Source organism: Melanaphis sacchari, unplaced genomic scaffold (assembly GCF_002803265.2).
Source record: "Melanaphis sacchari strain LSU unplaced genomic scaffold, SCAv2.0 Contig45_pilon_pilon, whole genome shotgun sequence".
In the NCBI taxonomy this organism is placed as follows: Eukaryota; Metazoa; Arthropoda; class Insecta; order Hemiptera; family Aphididae; genus Melanaphis; species Melanaphis sacchari.
In genome coordinates this window covers 854,053-878,744 of record NW_020271303.1, presented here as the reverse complement: position 1 = coordinate 878,744, position 24,692 = coordinate 854,053, and the positions used below count along the sequence as shown (strand labels likewise).

Genomic DNA, 24,692 nt, shown 5'->3' with positions numbered 1-24,692 from the left:
AATAGCTAATCAAGGAAGTCGTTTATTATTGTGGTATAAGTACCCACCACCCGATAACGAAAAGACGTATTACTACAAAATCTGATGCATAATGGATTGACCTCAGGGTTATCATATAGATACTTCGTTGTTGACTTGTACGAACTGTATACTAACTATTGAACCTAACGGATACATGGTATTGTGTAGTTGTGTATGCGATGCTATATTATGATGTATCTATGTAATATATTTATGCATAGGTCATTATTATTGTAGTTAACTTATATGTGTATGTAAGTTAGAGAAATAAGCATATTCAACATATTATATAAAAAGTGAAATATAAAGTATGACCGGGTAAAAAACTAGTGAGAAGGGAGCAAAATAATTTATTCACCAATATAGAAATTATAACCTAATTGCTAGGTAGACAAGTCTTAAAATTCATTATATATGGCTTTGAAACAAATCATATATGCCCGATATCAATAAATAATAAGCGCATAAGAGTTATTTAAAAAAAGGTGCTATAACTTGTTTGAAAAAAAAATATAATGTGATGAATAATATAATATATGAAATAATATTATTGAGTATTTTTTTAACCCAGATAATGTGATAACGTTGACAATACTTTGACATATTATACAATATGAGAAACGTGATATAAATGTTATTTATGTAATGATTTGAGGAAAAAAATACTTTTATCGTATAAATGTATTATAATGTATTCATTATTTTTTTTATGGAAAGCATAAAGACTTCTACTGCTGGTATATCTGAAGGAGGAAAAATGATACCTTGGGCCCTATATGCAAATTTTAGAGCGGGCAAGCCGCAAGCCTCCCCCTATATCCTTCTAAAATTACGTCATTAGTTAAATATATGAATACATATATTTATACTAGATAAATTGATAAAAAGAAATGTAATCAAGATTTATTTTAAGCTTTTATAAAAGCCCTACCTCTCAAATTGATCATTTTAAATCGTAGAACCACTATATACTAGCACTTATGTGTAACGTGTAAGCCGTTGATTTGCCGTTCATCAACTAGGCCTACTCTCAGTTAAAATAAGTTATTTTTCGGAGTTGTTTCCTAGGTAGAATGTTAACATTCTATCTTAAAACTTACTCTTATATTTTATTTTTTAAAGTCAAAAATATTGTAAACTACTTAATGTATAATTATTTTAAATTATGTTTGACTTTATTTATTATAAACATATTATAAGTATGTCCAAATGTGCAAATACGTGCTACGTCTTTAAATAGTTTAAATGGGCGCTAAATTTAACTAGAGATGTGTATTAAAAAACCATATACGCATATTGTTTCGTCATTTTTGGATATAGCAGATCCTAGTGTAAAAGGAATACGAGGTTGCACAGATTATATGACATAGGCACTGAGCTACCACACAGATCGAGTACAGTAGTACACCTAAAGAAAAAACGGGTTTTTTTTTTTTCGACTTTTCTACAAATTTACTCGAGGGCATTTGAGAATAAGATGGACAAATATTTGTGCCACAAATCGATCATTGTGATGTGGATTCATAGATTACACGTAGAGGAAAAGTTTAAGGAGTGATAATCATATTTGTTGGGGTTATGGAAGCTGAAAATAAATAAACATTTTCTGTGTTTTGAAATCCTATAAATTATTTTTACAACTAAAAAACGACAATTACCCGCTTTCGTAACGAGGCCATGTAGTTTTTGTTATTATAAGTTCCTATAATGTCATTCAAAAAATATCTATTAATACGTTGCTTTCACTGTTTTGCTTTGATCTATTGGTTTTCGCAATTAATACAGTTATTTACATTTATTTTAATTGTTTAGAACCCAAATTATTTAATGATTCAACATAAATATTAAGTATCTAATAGTAAATATAAATGTATAGATTTAATATCTGTCTAGAAACCACTTATACTGTTGAATATTAAAGCACTGTTCCAAGTTACAACACTTCTAAAATGTGATAACAGATACCTGTATAAAAACAAACAAACACATTATTGTATAACCATTACATTTAACACTCTACTCTGATTACAAAATATATTATTTTTTTGCATATGTATGCAGTATATTATCATTATTAAGTCGTTGGTAAAAATAATTATAATAATCATATAGTTTTGCGATTTAATTTAGTTAATTAATACATGATAACGTCAATATGGTGCACCATGCTATTTAATTAATAATAATTAATTATTGCGTAAAATATTGTAACGTCGAACACGTCAATTATATATTATATTATTATATGTAGATACATCACATTACATAGAGACGATATTGAAGACCGGCCGTTTCCTATGCATATATTATATAATATTCCATAATAACGCGTGTTTTTTCGTAGGCGGATTCACCAGAGCTCTCTCTTATATCCGTTCAGCACCGGTCAATTAGTGAACTATTAAAATTAATTCACATATTTTTGTTGTCTGGTCACAGAAATAATTTCCTACAAACACTGTAAGTGAGCGTGTGTGTATGTGTGTGTACAATATATGACGTGGGTATACCGACGTCTTTATAGGAGCACAATAATAACATGTATACTACGTATCAATTTGTGTACAGAATGTAAGGTTTTCATTAACCCCGAGGACCCTACGTGGCGGTGCAGCAATCATGATGCAGCGCCGACCGGATGCGCGACATTCGTTGCTGTCCGTTTCCCGAAATTGGAACACACGCACAGAAGAAAAAAATAATGTCACTTGATTGGCATAGTGATCTTTTAACCTCTGCTAAGGCCTTGTCACCAGTGTACACGACATACACACATATATACCTATATATATGTATAATATATGTGTGTGTGACCGTTTACACGTGTATCGTACTTAAGCGGTTAGGTATATAAATGTATATTATACAGCGCGCGTTTAAGTACATAAAAGTTTCATGGCTATACCATGTGCTATAGCGTTTTGGGATTAAAATCACTTAAATATTAAAAGCATTAATAGGACTTAAACACTAAAATCTATAAAAATACTACTACTTAATCGTTGGTCTTAAAACGTGTACTTATTCACTGTTCGTCATTTCCGTGTGTTGATTAATTTTCTTAGACAATTACTACGTTATTGTTAAATTAAAAATTGGCCATTCAGTAACCTTTATTATATATTAATCACTAATTAGAAATTTATACTATCTAAATGTGACGTCATATTAAAAGAGTAATTTAAATATTTTACTAAATTGCAAAGGGAACAAATGAATAATTATATTTCATATTAATTTAAGTATCTAAAGTGTCATGATTTATATTTTACTTCATAAAAAAGTTAATTTTGAAAAAAAAATCATATAATTTATATCTCTTTATTTTTTAATATAGCTATAATAATTATATAATATTATAAATTATATTGACTTTTCATATTTTGTTTTTTTTTTTCTTACAAGTTTATGTTACTATTTTATTGTGATTAGATGTGGGAGATACCTTATTCTGATCGATTCCACGAATTTTTATTTTTACGTTATTTTATGGGGATAAGATTATCATTTATCATACACATTTTAAAATTAAGCTTACATGTTCATAAGAATGGTGTACATTATACACGTAAATAAAGTATATATTTCAATAAAGTATATATGGAAATATGTAATTCTAGTGAGTTCATGCAATATAGATTCTGAGCGAAGAGGTGTATCTTGTGCCTCTAAAAAGTAGATTTACACGTTAACAGGAATAGAATCCTTTTTAATTGCTGAGAAAAAATTCGAAAGAGTTAATTTTTAAAATCGATGTATGGATGGGGCTACGAGAGAAACCTGTTGCTGTTCGATTTCATCTTTCCATCTTTTATTTTATGCTATTTTACGGCGGAGGGATTATTATCAAAATTTCAAAACTAAACTTGAATGTTCAAAGACATGGTGAACATTAGATTTGTAATTTTTACTAGGATAGGGTCGGAAATAGGATGTGATAATATCCACTAAAAAGTATATTTAAATAGTATTATTTTCTTAATTGTTTTGAATATTTAGAAGATTACCTTGAATTGTGAAATTATGAGTCTTAAGATAACGTTATTCTTCTTAATACGTCGTCCATGATTTTTTTTTTACTAAAAATAAGTATTAGTGACATTCTTGACTAAAAGGTTTCTATAATGTATTAGCTATTACTATTGGAATTTCATAATAATAATAATAATAATAATATATAATTACTAAACTTGAATTAAAATATTATCTAAGTTTGAAATAATAAATTATAGCTTTTGGAAACCTGTTTAGTCATTATGATCCTAAAAAGGTTTAATGACCCGTAGATTGATGATTTTGTTGTGCGGGTAGTAGATATTACAAGCTTGTATTATAGTAGGGACCTACTACGTAGTGATAGTGTAGAAATTATCTAATGCTATCGCATAGCTGTTAATAATATTTAATATTACGATAAAAGTTGCGTTATGGAAATTCTGTGTCGCATTTTAATTATTTAAGACGTGCCTCGACATAAAATAGAGACTTGCGTATTAGAACACCGGCGCAAGTACGCACCGTGGTTCGCAGTATCACCCGCTGGATTTCACGAAACTCCGTTCGATCTAGCTGCTATATAAAAACATAAAGTTTAATATTTACATTCGCTCGCCGTCAGACAACTAGGTAATCACATAATATTATATTTAACGAACCGTTGAAATTAATAGCTGCATTAAACTGATTTCTATGCACGGATACATGATATTTCGGCAATGGCCGCGAGAATAAAAATATATAATGTACGACAACGGTATGCGTATATGACACAATCGAAATAAATATGTTCGGGAATTGAGACATCACCTATACCACATACGCGTTGGGCAATTTTTTTTTATGATATGATCCGTGGCACGGAGTATAGCTATTTATAGAAACGGGTGTATTTAATATAAGAGCTTGCCGTGTAAATCCTTCAATACTTACGGGTACACCGACTGTATTATTAAAACGGAAACGAAATGAGAACTACAACCAAATAATACGTAAGACGACGAAAAATCTGGCAAATCTTTTTCCTAAGTAGGACTGTATACTGCGTACCACATAACGGTATGTGCCTTTATCACATTCGTCGCTAACATGGTAACATTCATTTACAATGATTTACTGGTAAATTTCCAGAGTCGGACCGAACTCGACTTTTAGACTGCACGACACGATTGACAACGTAGTAGCTGTGAACTCGGTTTTGCAGTTTATGTTGTTACATAATATAACTGTCCGATGTCAGTATAGACACATTATATCTCATACATCAATAAAAGGCAATGTTTGTGTCGTCTGTGAGTGTGTGTGTGTATTAGCGTATGTGGTATGTAGCGATCATGGCTCTGAAATTGTGTACGTACTATAGGTAATCTCATACCCGAAAATGCGCACTTCGAAACTAAATTTTTAAATTTTGCAAATTATAAAGGAAAAAAGGAAATGCTCACTGGGAATTTGTTAAATTATGAAAAACGAATATTTTTTGTTTATTTGTATTAAGTCTGTACGTGGTTAACAAAAATCAAAGACTTAAAACGAATCGTTTTGCAAATCTACAGTGTTCGACCGATTTTCGAAAAATGTCCGTCGGTAGTGTCAGTAAGACCCGTAATGTCTAAGTGTTACAGACTATGAAATAGTTAGGTACTATGATAGGATTTAATTTTAGACTTGTATTTTATACTTTTGGTGAAAAAAAAATAACCAATTGACTGTGTAAAAACATCTGTGCCGTTTAAATTTAGCGGAATCAAAAATGGAGTAAATCCATGTGCATTAAATTTGTCACGGACGACTACGCTGTTCAGAATCAGCGATAGATTATTATAATATACGCGTCGTTCACGCATCTCAGTCAGAGCGAATACATTTTTGCGTCTGACATCTGTATTATACACCGCAATGACGTATTAAAGTAATATTTACCACGTTACTTATTTGGTATTTGGTATGAGCGCGCGTTATTTGGACATTCGACGTACGAGTTTCTTGCTGGCGGTTGTTTTGTACAGGCGATGTGTATATAATATTGGCACAATAATAATAATAATAATAATAATAATAATAATACTATTACGAGTATTACACACGATCGCATCGTTACCGTCATTGGAAGCGCCATGAGAATGAGAGGTTGTGTTTTCAAACGATCGTATATTATATATTATATACATATACACACTTATAATAATTATAAACCAGGATCGGCGTCAATCCGCGCCTCCGGGCGGCAGGCGGAGGACTTATGCAACGAAACAAATTATCGCAGACCTATTTCTTGCACGAGATCGTTTCTTATATATGATATATATATATAAATTAGATTTATTAAGACGTAAAGATATACGTGCACTGTTTGCGTTTTTCTTGTAATCATAATATACAGTCACATCTTCATCCTTCTCATTTACTATAACGTATCGTCTGATACACTCTTGTGTGTCTATACATAAAAGTATAGTGTTACACTACGAAATCGGTCGTTGATCCCTTATTAACATTTAACACCTTCAGGATTACATTTCACAATACCATTACATACCGTGGTGATAATGTCAAACTATATTTTAATTAATAATTATTTATTATCAATTACACTATGGTTGTAATATTTATTGTATCGATAAAAGACATGTACGCGTATAGTTAGCGGGAACGACGTGCGACCTACAGATGAATTTTTAATCCGACGTGTGACCTGTCACTAACCTTATGGTTCCTATATATATACTTACTAATTACTATACATTTAAACAGTATACTGTTGACATTATAAAAACTAACAATAATCAAATACAAAAACCATACGATATTTTTTTTAAACCAGCAAACATGTAATTAATTAGTTGTAATTACGCCCATTTTCAATTGAACACTAATTGAATTTTTGATACAGATACTTATGGATAGCGTTATGAAAGCATTGATTGAGCATTAAAATATATTATAGCTTATATTGGTATGGATTAGTGATGTACGTGTCATCGCTATACCTAGTCATGACTTCACAAACCTGTTGAAAAATGTAATCTTTTAATTACTCATTATAATGTTGTGTATTGTGATATACTTAAATTAATATTAAAGTAAAATTTTAATCTGCGAATTGTAACTTTTAAATTTCAGTTTATAATTTATATACAACTCAATGCAGCAGTTATTAGAGTGCTGCTTAATTTTTGCTGGTAGTAATTTTTCTTTATAGATATGCTTTACTTCGACATCACAATTTTTCGATCGTAAAGTTTTTCTTTAGTATTAATTTTGTAAAAATTATTTTTATCTTGGTTTATAGAACGTTTTTAGAGCACCATAAAATTTTATTGGCGTTCATTTTCAAAAGTTTTTTATAAAGCTTTTTTGAATTTTTATGATTCATTTCAATAGGACATCAAGCTTTCAAATAAATTTATCTTGGAAGATCAATTTGAATCTTCGTGATGCACGTGAATATTTAATCTATATTATTTACATGATACCATAATTTTTGTTTAACAGATCATTTATTGCAAATAAACACTTTTTAACTTAAAATATTTAACTGATTTATTTCATTAAAATTGATTTTAAAGACTTTAAATACAATTTTTAATTAATTATTCAAAATATTGTTCTAATTTATTAATGTAATTTGAAAATATTTAAATTATATACCAAAAAGCTATTATATATATATAAGTAATAATATTTAATAACAATTAACATTTTTGTTTTCAAAATTATAGGTTTTTTTTGTAGTATATTAAGATTTATATATACTTATTATTTTTCTTTTATGTAATTAAAAAAACTTGATAAAAATATTTAAATTTTAAATTTTTAACTTATTTAAAAAAAAAATCTTGAATATAAATTTTAAATTAGATCTAAAATCTTTAAAGTGTAATACAATCTCTTACATGGGTTTTTTAGGAAATAAAAAATATTTAAAATCATATGCATAATTGTTTTTTTATAACTAACTGTTAGGATTTCAAATTCGGCAAAAATACGGACATTTGCCAACTATTTTATTGTTAAAAATGTATAAAACATTCAATTTTAATAATTAAAGCATATTATTTAAATAAAAGATTTCTATTTTGAGTTATTCTTTCCTAAAATGACAATTTTCTTATATATTTTTCAATTTAAAATTTTTTCAAAATTTGATATTCAAATGATAAATAATTTATTCAGTTATTTTTTTGTAATTCAAAGGGACTTGAAAATCGTGTGTTTATTATTATATTTTACTACACACAAAAAATATATTTAAAAAATAATTGTATTGATTTTAAGCTATTGTCTATTTATACAACGTTCGAACTTATAATTATCATTTAATGTAGTATTATAGTATGGTAAGTAGGTACGTCTGTTTATGTTACTAACAACTACCTAATGATATAATATATGAAATAATATTAAAATAATAATTACATAATGTATGCGATTTATTTTTGGCAAAAATTGGTTATCTAATTTATTACTAATAGCATTATAAAATTATAAATATATATTAAAATATCTTTATAGGTTTTATAGGTTTATATATATATATATTATATTTATACCTATTTTTATTTTTAAATGAAATTTATAATCTGTGCCTAATGGTACAACGAGTAAATGTGATAAAAAAATACATTTATACAGGGTAATAAAATAATAAATAAAAAAAAACAATAAATTTATTATTACTTGTACATAACAAATGGATCATTTGTGGAAAGCAACCATCCATTTTCAAAACTTTCATCTGAAAGAGTTTATTTATTTATTTATTTTTAAATGTCTAATAGGTTAACAGGTCCTTAGAAATATAGGTTAATAAGAATGATTTATCATTTAGTTTAAATTTAACACATCTATTATGACATCTTATATACAGCAAAGTGACATCCTTATTTTTTGGTTTAGAATCAACGACGATGTATGAGAGCTGTTATCACAACACGTCTCTACTATAGAATACTTAACACTAATTATATTATACTAATTGTGTATTCCATAATTTTTAATCGAAATTTTTATAGAGATCGGTAAATAATTTAAAACATTGAAAAATCTATTGCATATTATACTTATGTTATCATTGTATGAAGTACCTATGTTCGATATTTATACATAAAAATCACTATCATTATTTTTATGTGTAGTAATGATACCTAACGTCATAAATATATATTTTATTCAATTTTTTATTTTATTTGATTATCCATTTAATAATAATTTACATAATTTATAGTAAAATTCAAATACAATGTACGGCTTCACCACTGCGCGAACATCATCGTCACAAGTGTTAACGAATGCGGACTAATACGGACATCAACGGATTACCGGACGACGAACGGTAATGGAGCATGGAGCTTGCGAACAAGTGACATTTTCTCGTCGGATTCACTCGGGATCGGAATACATAATATCATGATTAATAATACGTTTAGTCTATATATAAAAGTCTCACGGACTGCGTTTTATTAAATATATAATATTATGTACGGTGACCTCGGTGCCCGGGGGCTGTTGACCGTCGTGTATACGACTATACAATATTATTTACCTACCGGTCGAACGTATTTTATGATAATTAATATTATACGTAGGTAGCTGTAGGTTGTCGTCGGAACAGAATTTTGAACTTTATAGTCGCGTATACGGTGTACGTCGCATTCGTTCCACATAGGTATGAAAAAAAAAAAAAATTATAAAACATTGCCGTGCAGCAGGAGAGATAAATATCGCGCAGCGAGAAAGCAACAGTCCTATTTATAATGATGTATAGACGTATAGTATTATACGTATATATGGTATATTATATGTGTTCGCGTCAGGTGTATGTTTTGATATTTCATAACCAGAAAAAAAAAATATCGAAAAATAATAATAATAATAATAATAATAAGCCGTACACTACTAGAACGGTCGTGCAGGCGCCTGTCGGCAGACGAGTAGGGTTTTGCGGCGTCGATGGTAGGGATCCTCTGGGAGCACGACAACCGAATAAAACCGTTTCTTGGCCACTATCCCGGTCGAGTCTGCGAACATCACAACGACCTGCCGCCAGCCAGCCACACATATAAGTTGAACACGCGCATACATACAAGATTATTATTATTAATTATTACCTATTGCCATTTTCATATCGATTGTCGTTGTTCTAGGCATTCGATAACTGTATACAACACGCATGACGATATTATTCAAAAGTTTTTTGATTCTCTTTTTCTCTTTACACGCTGACCGTGCATTTCCGAGTTTTTTTTTCCAAAACGATTTATTTTTCATTTTTTCATTAACTAAAAAATCTCGCCGCAAAACAACAACTAAGACCCTCCTCAGTCGTGTACCACCTACACTTGTATCGATTACTGTTCAATAATGAACGACTACCTGCAGACAATTATCATCGTGGCCGTCGCCATAGTGTACGTTCAAGCGGAAAAATCAAAAGTCATACGTAAGTCTAATATTAGTAAATAATATGTTATATATTGTTTTTCGATCAGTAAAAGAGTTCTGTAGTGATTTACCGTTGTTTTTACTTTTCTGCACAAAAACCTGTTTTCGTCAACTGTTTATAGTGACGCGACGATGGTTCAGTGAGAGTGGAAAAACAACAAGTGGGTCATATTATTATGCTCGTTACATAGTCATACACCACCCACGAGTGCAAAATGTGGAACAAACCCCAAATGTAATTCAAGTGTTATAGATAATTAAAATATCTCTTATTGGCATAGTCATAGTACTTTTTAAAAATATACGGTTGATATGTTTAAAATTTGGAAAAAGTTTTAATACACAGTTTTGATTTGTCTATGATCATAAACTTCATTATATGTATATATGTGTGTGTCGATCACACCCTTGCAAATATGAAACTGCTGTCTGTTTAATTTATGAAGTACAAAAATGTTTGATCTTATTAATATTTTACAATTTGTAAACATATTAAATAATACTTGAAGTTAATTCTTAACAAATACCTATGATGTATGTATATTTTACTTGAATAGAAAAATGTATGAAATATTATAAATTAACTATATTATGTTCATTATTGAACTGTACAAATTAAAAATTTAAAGATAGTAAAAAAAATCATTATTCATTATAATTTTTATATAAGTGTTTTATTTTTTTTTAAAAACAATGCATGAAATGCAAAATATTATTACAAATTAAAATACTTATTATTATTTTCTGATGTGTTATGCATATTAAATAAAACTGCAACACCATATTCTGTCAGATTATAGATATCTTTCTACCGACTGTACCTATTCATTTTTACAGAATGTCTACGCAGTCCATGTTAGTGTGTTACGGGTAATTTGCTGTACAAATAGATTGACACGATAATAAAAAATTTATTATTTTACTATTAAATAATTAATAGTTTGTTTTTTTTTTTGTAAATGTCTTGTCATAGTTGTATTTACTCTGTTTATCTTAATTTAATTATTATACACCCTTTTGTGTTTTCTTATGATTTCAAAGCTATTAAAAACAATTAGGTATGTACAATAATATGTTTGTAAGCAGATAATACTACTGCAGTAGTTGTTTTTGAGATTAGACACAACATTTTACACGAATCATAGTAATTATTACGTTAATTGAAATTTAAAGATAAAGAGAAAAAACTAATTTTAATCGAAATTCGTTATTATCATCACGTGTTGGCCAAAAAATGTCGATTGGGTGACATGTACAATTATTATTAATTATTACAACAGGGATATTATTTTTCGGATATCTGCAATCAGCATACATTTCGTATAGTATATTATGGTATGTAAGTTGTATATCTTAATTCCTCTATGTGCCTGAATACTTGACAAAATATTAAATTTCTGGGTTTTTATAGTGTATGGAGTATAAGCATTACATTTACTACGTTTATCTTAGTTTAATTTATCCTTTCGATTTTCACATAGTTTAATACTTTCATAGTATTACGAATTACAACTATTGCGAACAGCGGGTAATAACTGCTGTTCAAGAAAATCGCAATCCATAATACAATTATTCTATGACGACTTCATAGATGACTGATAAAACGTGTTGCATTAACATTATACATACATACATATATATATATATATATATATATATATTGCTGTTTCACCAATAATATAATATTCAATATTCCATAATACATATCATATGGAAATCAAAATATTTTGTAATACATTTTGTAAACAGTTTTATATAAACCCGCAGTAATACATAGATGTTGAAGTTTAGTGTAATTAATCAGGTCGCTGATACGAATAATTATATAATACCGTAAAGCAGTATAACTATAGCAGTTGCACAGTTTATGGATTACCGTATTTCACAAACTAAACAATTTAACACATAAACTGAAATATGTGATTTATTATATGGATGTATTATTATTATTTTTGTTGCAAGATTTTTTGAAAAGCAGGTGAATTTCCGATTTCAGATAAATCAATCTGCAAACTTTTATTGACCACTTAAAGGTTTTAGTTCAATTTTTTGACCATTTGTCACAATTTTTCACATTTTTTTTTAGATTTTCAATTTTGTTTTACAAATATTTGATTCGAGAATACAAAATTTTCTGTCACAGTATTATCTAATAGGTATGCTATTAAACATATTTTACAAGACGATGAAAAATGTTAATTATAATGACAGTGAAAAAATAGTTATAATAATAATAAAAATAATAATAATAATGGATCGAATGAAAAACCGGTCGCATGTTTGAATCGACCTGATTGAATTGCTGTGGAGGACCGGTACTGCCGTTGGTATAGTCACAGTCACCGTCGGCGTTGCATCATCCACGAGACGCACCTATGCATGCAGGTACCGACCTGGTGCTCGACCCGAAGTTGGCTAATAGCCCTTCACGATAAGAATGTTTTCAAATGGATTATATTATGAATACCATCACACTATAATATACTATTATGGATAAGTACACTGCAACAGAACTCTACAGCGCCAGTTCGATAATAATGATTTTCAATTTAATCGAAGATGCAGCTGGCAACAAGTATGATAATATGTATACACTATACAAATCGGTTAAGTGTACATGTTCAACCACATTTTGTCTACTAATTATGCGTTTATTTAAATTCTGATTTTCGGAACTCTCGACTATACTCAAAGACCATATTTTCAAACTCTGAGATTACTGAACGATACTAAATTCTTTTTTTCTTATGAGAACCACATTTTTTTTTAACTATTAACTAGGTATGTGAACATTAAAAAATTATATTTTTTTTTCATTGTTGATGTATTCGAATCGAAATTTAAACAAAAATTTTCTGGATTCTTAAACTTTCTAATAAGTAATCACGATGGTAAATAATAATCAATAATAATATGTTTAGTAGATATGGGAACTATAACAAGGATTTAAAAAATATAGTAATTATTTGTCAATACATTGACATATCTTGTTGTAATAATTGTCAATCCTTTACAATTTAAAAAAAAAAAATTAAAAATTTGGTCGAAAATGAGCATTAGGTAATAAGAACTATACTGAAAAGTAAATACCCACGACATATATTTTATATTTCATTTATAATGATGGCATGATAAATTAATGTAGGTATTTAAAATTATGATTTTAAATAATTCCAAAGAAGTGAAATAAATACTTAAATGATACAATGTGGGCTGTACATATGCTCGGCGAATCACTCTGTGCCTACATACGATTTAATATACTTACTGCTCAGTCACTATACGGTTATCGGGTTATAATGGTAGGTATAATGTAATATAATATCCTGTATAATTCCTGTCCACGTAGCGATGGGGGCAATAATATCGTAGAACTTGTGAAACCAGAAAAAAAAAGACGTTTGATGAAGAAACTCTCCGTGCACAGGTGTACAGAATTTGTTGTTTGTTTATTATGTAGGTAGGTATATAATATATTTTATAAATATATTATATTCTTTTACGTTTTATGCAATACCGCTACACCGCGCGCATATCGATAATCAGTAATAATAAATTGTATCGGTGGAAGTATATGGTATGTATATTACGAGACATCGAAACTGTATGTGCGTACCGCCATGTGAAGGTCGACGGTGTTTATCCGTACAAGTATAATGTTATAATTATTATTATAAATATTACGCGTCGTATGTAGTTTTACGAAATTACTTTCTTGTTAAAAATATAATTCTCCAGCCAAAACTCCCAGTGTTAAAGACGTCGTGAATGTTGTGTTCTATATATTACGATATAATGTTATGATTTAAAATTATGATGACGATCGCGTTTTTTTTTTTTTTTTTAAATTAAATTTCTCGAGCAATAGAGTTACCAATCGAACAAGTATAAACTACGAATTATTTCATGTGTAGTTGTCGGCTTACATTAAAAAGTGAAGACGGATATTATCACCTTCATAATACAATTCAATAATTTTTATTTTTGAAAATACGATTATCAACGGCTTATAGAATTAATCCTTGAACGATTAAAAAATAAACATCTTATTGTGTATTCTGATGATACTTGATAGTTGGTACAAAGCAAATTATGGATGTACATTCAAAATTCCATGCAATATAATACAATACAATAGTACAAATTTATAATACAATAGGTATATAATATAATAACACAGAATAATGCTTTTTAAAAAGTATTTTATTATCATTTTATTATTCAATCTAACCAAGTCTAAGATAGTTCTGTTTATTAAATTTATGTGTTATAATTTATCTTATATTTAATATTTATGTATTATGTTTTTTTTTTCTATGAGTAAATAAGATCATTTTTTAATTTTATCTCTAATAATTAAAATAAAATTATGAAATAGTACAGGTACATGTATTAATGATTATTGACCATGTTTATTTTTTTGATAAATACTTTTGTATCATAAATAATATTAGATATTACGATAAATTTATTTATTTTTTTTTTATTGCCTTGATTAGAAATAGATATGTAAAAAAATAATTAAACATTATATTTCATAAAAATTTAATAATTTCCAAACAAAATATTAAAAATAACGAAATTTATCTAAGTTTTTCATAGTTTTTTGTTTTTTTGGTGCATTATGAGGTATGTTTTAAAGTTTATCTAATTATTATTTTTTAATAATTTTTGAATTCTAAACAGTTAAATTAATAGTAACGAATTTCTTGATTTATGAAAATACGTTTGGTTATAACATTATATTTTTGTTTGATGTTATTGTGTGTTTTATAGATAATGTTATCTAAATTATAGGTAGGTACTTGGTGAATTAATTTTTTCTTTACCATAAGTAATAAGTATAGTCAGTGTAGACATATTATTATTATTTCATATTTTGAGATAGAATAAATAAAGCTGTTATTAAAAAGTTATAAACTACGATCTATATACAATTGCGAATAAATTAACAATATCGTAAAGAGTGAAAAAACAAATATAAATTAAATGCGAACACGAGTTTTCCGTAAATAAGCTTTGTTGTGTACTTAGTCAAAATATAAAAACTAATAAATGTTTGAAAATTAGAGTAAAAAAAATATTATCATTATTATTCTTATCTTTTGTTTCAAAATTTATATTTTGTCGATGTAACAACAACACATTGTTCTTCACGTAAGATATATTATATTATAGGCATTATAAGTCGAGAGGCATGGGCATAATGGGTATACTCATACATAGACACAACCATTGATTATATAAAATATTAGAGTTTATAACGATGATAGAAATATTTTAATGTGTTTATAATATTTTACAGCACCCTACATAAAACAATGCATACGAAACGACCCAAAGCTCAATGAATGTCTCGCAGCGGAAATCAATCATTTAAGACCGTACTTGAAAGAAGGTGAGTGATATTATTTGAAATGTCTATATGTATATATTACTACGTTCCCACGATTTTCATAACAATTCATACATATTTTATACACGTAATCACAATACCATATAGACGATAATTACTGTATGCGTATTGTTTATGCGATCAATATAGTGTGTCTATATCCCATATTTTATTATTATATATTATTTTATTAAATCAGCCGCCGTATTGGGCCCTGGAGACGATATACGGGTCATCCACTCATGATTCGATCGTACAATTATTATTATGACGTAACGCGAGAAATGCGGTCAATGTCGTGTTACTACTTACTACTACCGTCATCGTGGTATTGCAGAGAGTTATTATGTTATTATAACATTCGTTTTTTTTTTCATCTAAAATTACAATGATAACTTGTAATATTTTTCGTTAAGTATACATTGCATGCATTTCCTTTAATAAGGAAAAAATTGCTCGCTCGTCCTTAACAATTATAGTAATTTATTATTTATACTTAAAAAAAAATTCTTAATGCATGCACCAAAAATTATAAATAATAACAGTGATTTTCATTTCAAAACTATAAACATTATAGTAAACGGAAATCGTACAAAGTCTTAGCTGACATAACATTCGCAACGACTGGATAAAATATTCAATAGCTATAAACACTTTAACAATATTAATAGAACAATATTTTATTACTATTTTTATTTTATATTCTGAGAAGAACGATGAATATTTTATTGATTTTACATTAGCATGTAATGTTTTTTCTTTTGTTATTCATTACTTATCACCTTTTTGAAACAGTAAAAATGATTAGATTTTTAATCTCAACATTTTTTTCTAGTTGAAAAGTAAATTTAGTTGATTTAGTTGTGAGGGTCAAAAAAATAAATCCCTGTAATTTTTTAATAATTGAGAAAAACAAAAAAAATTTAGAAAAATAAAATAAAATGTATAAACACCATAAACAAAGAAGAACAAATAGTGATTTGAAACTTTTACGAAATTATTATGTTTTATTTACAAAATAACATCTTTTTTTAATTTAGAGTTTTACAGTAATTTTATGCTATTGCATATATTTATACCACGAACTTATTCACATTATTCTATAGCAAGTCAATATTGACTCATAAATTAGTAAAAATAATTTATCTTATGAACACGTAGGTTCTATATAATAATTCAATTTTAATGATAAAATAACGGACATTTTTTCATCTCATCGTATTACTAATAGTAAAATAAAATTACTATGACATAGCAGCATAAAAATATATCTAACTTTAATAAAATATATTTATTAGTTATTAATTTTATGTTAATAAATTTATAAGCTTATATAGATCGTCTTCGTTCAGAATTGTTTTTGGAATTCTAACTTAACGCATTCATGTCAGTGACTTATTTATTGATGAGGTACACTTGACACCTACTGTATATTTTATCTATTTTCCTCTTATTTAAAAATATATTATGTAAGTTTACCTAAAGGTTAAAAAACTTACATGAAAGTAACTTTTAACTATTAGTATTATATGTAGAAAACCAAAAACACATGATTTATATTATTTTAAAATATTAGTATTAACAATTAAAATATGTTAACAATAATATTTTGAATATAGGTAGATATAATAAAATTTAATTTGTATAACTATTTCATTATACTTAGTTTGTAATACGATATTACAGTGTATAACAATATTTTTTTTTATATAACTAATCTTTAATAAATATATTGTTGTATACTGTCATTAAAATAAACGTAATATGATAAATTTAAAATTTGATCTGAAGAATGTTTCATATGTATTAGAATATTCATATGTCATACATCGTACAACGTTTACCGGTTTACCCACAATATGATCATACGTATGTTGTGATAACCAAAATGTTCGTTGCGTTATCGTGATTTTAGATGGCAATGATGGCATATCTATATTCATTGCGAATACGCCAACTTTGGACATAAGCAATTTAATATATCCGTATTCTCAAAATACTAAACCCAAACGGATGCTTCTATTATTTCTAAATTCGCTGATACGCAATAAAAAAAAAAAACTAAATTTTTTTGCTCGACCATTCATTTTATTACATTACCTAACGACAAGGATAATCCACTTAAACTCAACATCACGGGTATCCAACTCATTGAACCAAATTAAAAAATTTCGAACAAGTATACAGTCATTTTCTGGACTCCGACAATCCACGTGAGAAATATTTAGAAATACTCTGCATTAAAAAACACGTTGATCTGTATCATCGAAAACAGTGGTTTTTCGCACAAGTCTACATCGTCATATATCTGGTTATTCGCCTTCATGGACGCTAAAATCATAATATTTAAATTGCATATCACTTGTCTGAAACAAATGCCAGATTCTTCTTATACCAGATATCAATGAATAAGCCATTGAGAGTAATTATTAAAAGTATTCACCATCTAACATTCATCTCCGACATTACTGAGGTCCTAAGTGATTATATTCGACGTGTCGCGAGCGTTAATAATAATAAGCATCTGCTCTTTATATTATGTATTTTTGTAGACCTCAAAGTTGACAATAATAAAAATATATTTTCAATCTAAATTTGTTACTATACTTCATGGTTAAAGAAGAAATATTTTACAAAAATAACTGCGAAGCACTATAATACTATAACTACAAGGGATATGAACACATCACACATGTTTTCATCATCCTTCTATTGAGCCAAGTTAGGTTAGGTTTAATTACAATTCCAAAATATACACGAAAGATAAAACTAGCCCTACCAAGTGTGTCCTATTGTAAGGGAGCAAATTATACCTTCAACTATACGGGATGCCTGACGTACAAATCTCATTTCAAGCAGTATAATACCAATCAGCCAAATAATTACATTCTAAATAAAAAACACATGTAATATTTTTTTAGTTCACTTCCTCTCCAGATTAGACCTTCTTTTTTTTATTGATTTTACAAGCCCGGCAACTAAGGCCATTAGCTGTGGATAGGAACAGTAGGTTTTTTTTGTGTAAAGTTTTTTTTTTGTTTGTAAGGTTTATTTAGTAGGTTGAGAATACATGTGTGTATGTGTGTGCGCCATTGATTCGTCACTAAGAACTCGGATGGTCACCCATCCGAGAGCTAGCGATGCCGGCTGATGCTTGACCTCAGAACACATTAGTGACTGAGGCCAGCCACCACGCCACACCAGGTCACATTAGACCTTCTTATATGCCTTTATCGCTAACAAATAATTGTATTATATTATAACCGATAATTTCAGTAATGATATATCAGCAAATTGCTATTTAAATTACTTCCAGATCTTATTTTATTAATTTTTGTCCTCACCATGGTACTATACAAAGTTATATACCATAAGTAGTATTATTATTTTTAATAATTAAGATTGCGATATTTACCTATCTAATAAGTTTATTTAATTAATTTTCCTGTATATTTCAGCTGTTTACTTTCTGCTTAAATTATATTAAAACTGTTTCATTATTATTAATTTTAAATATTATAATAAATATATTAATTTACGTATGTTACAATCTTTAAATATTGAACTAAAAAAAAAATGTTTGTATAAATAGGTACAATATAAATTAAGATTTATTATTTAGTTAATTTTTAGTTAGATGGACTTGAAAATAACATATTTTGTTTATAGGAATCGATGAAATTGAACTACCGCCCGTGGAACCTTTCAGGATGGATTCTTTGAGTTTAGCAATTACCGGTGGATCTAATGGCTACAAAATAACGTTGAGGGATATTGATTTGTTTGGAGCTAGCAATTTCTCTATTCAAAAAGTGTTGTAAGTTTAACTATTATAGTCTTAGATTATTAATAAAGTATTCTTATAGTTGAAGTGAATTTTTAGAGCCAAGAGGGAAAGTTAAATTGGCATATCGATCAAAAAACATAGTGTGGTAAAAATAAGAATAAATAATATTTTCTTTAATTAAAAAATAATGATTCAATCTAACTTTAATAATGAGTATACACAGAGTGATTCACCAAACATACTCACCCCTATTTTTTCCTTATAGAATAAATTTATTCAAATTCTGTTGTTTTTTTAGAATTTGTAAAAATAATAAATACCATATTTTTAAATATTCTACTCAAAATTAAAATTGTTTAATTATTTGGCTGATTTTCAGCTATTTATTATGCCATTTTATGGTACATATATAGTATTGGTTTATAAGTTAATTACAATGATATAATGTTATATAATATTATCAAATAAAACGTATTTAATGTTTTTGGCAAAAATTAGTTTAAATAGTACTGTATTACTAAAATAAAAATATAAATTATTGATAGTTATATAAATACATTTTAAAATACCCTGAGAACTAGAGGTTATAGTACACCATTTTTAATAGGAATATTTTTTAGTGTGTAATAATTTATCATTGAATTGCAATTTAACACATCCAATGACGAGATACATTCAAAACCAAATACAAACTATACATCAGAGCGATTTGCCTAATTTTTATTTTTTATTTGACCATGATTTGTATTTATTTATTTAATCAATCTGACAAGTTAAGCAATTGAATAATTATTAATTAAAAAAAAAAAAAATAAACTTAATATAATTTTTAAACAATGGTTTTTTGTGCTTGTAGAATATTTTTTCAATAGTCATTCTTATTTACTTAACCTTTGCATCAACCTGTTCATAATTGCAGTATAATTATTATATTGTTTTAAATTTTAACAACTTTCGGTTATGATTCTTATATAGCTAACTAAATTAGTTCCATTATTATTATTTTTGAAATGTTATTTAATGCTTGTATAATGAATAACTAATTGGTTATAACTTATTTATAAAATTCTGTATAATTAAAATTGGAAATTTAGATGAATAGTTCTTATAAAATTATTCAATAAGTATACAATAATAAATAAATATATAATTTATTTTTACTATAATTTATTAAATTAACTGATTGATTTAAATATTAATGCACTATCCAAACCACTGAATCTAGAAACTTGTAATTTTTCACAGAGATTTTTTTTTGTAATAAATTTTAGGCTAGTATTAAAAATAGTTTCAGAAAATTCAACTCATAAAATTGAAATGGGTATTTTTTTCATTAGTAGTTTCAAGACTTACTAATAAGAATAGGATAAAACCATCGAGTATATTTTCATACATTTTCTGAAGAACACATGTCACTGTAGGAAAAACGTTTTTCAACGGAATCAACCATTTGAACATGTTATAAATTTGTGTTTACATTTGTTATTTATTTTCTTTCGGGCGGAGGAACATCTAAACCGATTTGATTATGAAGTTATTATACTTCAAAATACTTACACCAAGTTTTGTTACTAGTCTACAATATAATTGCCTATCTTGTTCGTTTTTATCCACAAAACAAAATTTATCTATATTGACTTAACCTGTAAAATGAGGTACCTAAATTTAAAACTATAAACATATAGCCGAATGCTGTATTTTATATTTGTTTATTTTTTCTTCGATAAAAATAGCTTTACGTAGTTTATTCATATCATTATTAATAAATAGTTATGTTTTAATTAATTTTAATTTTCATATATATTTTTGACTACTTAAGCACTTGGTCAGCAAAATTATGTTTTTGAACGCTACGTTTTATAAGGTTAGGTTACACGATATTTGAAATTTCACAACTAAAAATGATTAATGTTTTTTTTTTTATTATTGAATTGTCAAATTAATATTGATTTATAAATTAGTAAGGTATTTAATTTAATTTTAAAATTAACTTTATGGTTTACAATAATATTGTGAATAAGGCGTGATGTATATGCAATTTTGCTACTGCCATGTTATGGTAGATCAAAAATAGTTTTTTCGATTTTGTAGGCACCAAATAATGATCCGTAGTTGGTATCATCCATCATAGCTCATAACTCATAACCATTCATGAAACTATTTATTTTAATTTAGATTGCGTCCAAATGCACCATTTGAAGGTAAAGTCAGAATTCCAAAAATGACAATGGATGCCAAATATGCAAGTACTGGAGTGTTGTTAGTACTGCCTGCTAACGGAAATGGATCTTTCCACGCAGATTTAGGTTTGAATCTTTTATTTTATTTCATAAATGTTTTTTGTTTAATGAATAATACTATTTTGAAAATTTTAGTATTTTAAATTGGATTTTCTTATACACCAAGTGTGATATTTGATGTAATTTTAAACCTAGCTTAACCTAACCTAATTTTCTACATAGTATTTAATAAAAAAACAAAAAAAAATAAAATAAATATTTTATTTTAATACAATATTTTCATTTATTGTTTTTCAATCATATAAATAGTTTGCAATATTGTTTAGCTAGTTGTTTGCTCTCATTCCTAGTAAATGATATGTACCTTTCATAGGTATTCAATAATTCCCATAAACCATGAAATTAATTTATTAATTCATTTTTACTACTTAATAAATATTGAAAGTGTACTATTCAAAAAAAATTTGTTGAAAGATATTAATAAATTATGTTAATACGTATATTATTCTAAATATATTACACCAAATATTTTTTATTCAAATACCAATAATATAAGACAATATTTTTATAATTGAATAAGACATTTCCTATTTGATTTACACATGGGTCTGAATAATACTTGTTCATTTTTATTAAATATTATGACTATAATAATTATTATGATTGCATTATAATTTAATGTATTATTTTAGGTGATGTTACCATTACAGCAAAAGGAATTTTGTCCAGTTATTACAAAGATTCCGAAAAATATTACAATTTAGACTTCTTGGAAGTAGATTTAGTCATAAAAAAAGCATACATGGTTGTAAGCAGAGTCAATAACAATAGGATAATTGGTAAGTGTAAAAAATACTTACTATAGATATAAGTACTTAGAAATATAAGAAATCAGTATTTTGTTAAATGTTATAATAAATAGATACTATACAATTATAATATATTATGTTTGCGCTAAAATTTAAATATTTATTTAATTCATACATTATATTGTAACTACAAATTAATACACCAAAATACTAAATCAAGCATAAAATTAAATATTTATTTATATAAATTTTATATTAATTAAAAAGAAAATAAGTTAAATGAATCAATTATATTTTCAAATATAATGAGATATGAGTTATTTTATATAGATACTTGTATGTAATGATTTATAACCCATTTTATTTTAAGATAAATTTTAGATAAATTAAAAATGAATAAATACTATTTATTGTTAAAACAATTTAATTATATTAAACTCAATTTAATGTTTGTTTAATTTTTTTTAGTTGAAGCTACAAACTTATTTTTGCGTGAAAATGGTCAGGAAGTGTTACAAGTAATGATGCCTCAACTACGAACAAAATTGGCAGCAATTTTCAAGAGGATAGTCAATCAGTTACTGACTCACGTTCCCGCAGATACTTTCTTCAGTAATTAAATTACTGTTATCATAAAAAGAAAAAAATACAATTGCATGTGAAGATATGTTTCACTTTCTCGTAGTTAAGGTAGTTAAGGACTTTTTTTAGACTAATTTTGTGAATAACTATATTTATATCATTACTTAAAAAAAAAAACTCATTTACGTTAATTGTAATATATTATGTCATAAAAGAAATTTGGGCTTTTTTGAAGCAAATTTCCCATGCCATCAAAAATATGATTTATTTTTATTTATCTTAGATAATATAAAGATATACCTAATACTAAGATTTTTTTTTTGTTTGCCAAAAATCAATTTTTTTACAGTTTACATGTATAATAATTTTATAACACTGTAATATTATGACACTTATGTGTATTTTAAGACTTGGTTATATGATTTTTATTGTTATAAAATGTATAATTTAACTCTTATAGTCTTATTTAATCTTTTATAATTCACTACTCGTGATATAATATTTTTACAATAAATATCATCTTTACATTATATTATTTTTTAATTATTATTTATGTGTATTTTAAGTGATTTCGTTAAGAATTAAAACTCACATAAAAGAACACCTTTGTCGAATAATTATGAAAGAGTTAAATTTTTTTTAAAATATTAGTTGTATTTTTACCATGGATTTATTGTTAAAAACTAAATGGATAACAGCGGATGTATAAATCTATAATATGTCATAAGAATAATTTTTTTTCACACCAACTTTAATGGATTTTTAGATTTAAAATTTTACTATATTCATAAACCAATATCTATTTACTTTAATAACTTAAATTATATTATATATTTTAGGAATTTTCATATTATTAAGATTGGCATATTACATATTAGGTACACATGTAGATATTTCATGAATTGTTTTATTATAATTTATTTTACACATACATATAATGCACTAATATAAATTACCAATCTTTTAGAATTTTATTGGTATAAAGTAGTCGTTAGAAGGCCGTATTCAATAATTATATTGTTATGCAGTGACATCTTTCGCCATCCATCAGTATTCAATTTCAAACTTTGAATAAAATGAAGAATGTAATATTTATTTTACAATGTTGTTTTTTGTTTATGAACACTTCCTTGTTCAAAGAATGCTTTGAAAGTCACAAATAGTTATTGTTATCGATCGCTAAAACGAACTCAGTTATGGCAATACTCTTAAGAAGTACGTTTATACCCACTACGATATTAGATGAGTCCCCGATATTGAATAAACTTTATAATTATAAATTTTTCGACTATTTTCTTAACATTTTATTTTAATAATGGATATAATAAAATACAAATTATCATATTATTTGAAGGAAACGTAAAAAAAATTGTGTATGTATACGCGAAACTTCTTAAATCTAACGATGAGTTGCTTAT

At 26.7% G+C, this 24,692-nt stretch overlaps 1 protein-coding gene across 1 annotated transcript; it reads left to right on the top strand.

Annotated features, from left to right (window-relative positions):
• Positions 1–10,014: 10,014 nt before the first annotated feature.
• LOC112598214 lies at positions 10,015–23,577 on the top strand. Its single transcript, XM_025344611.1, has 6 exons — positions 10,015–10,459; positions 15,767–15,859; positions 19,526–19,673; positions 21,819–21,949; positions 22,576–22,722; positions 23,161–23,577. Exons 1-6 carry the CDS (start codon positions 10,381–10,383, stop codon positions 23,310–23,312), a joined length of 750 nt encoding a protein of 249 aa, XP_025200396.1. The 5' UTR covers positions 10,015–10,380; the 3' UTR covers positions 23,313–23,577.
• Positions 23,578–24,692: the final 1,115 nt, after the last annotated feature.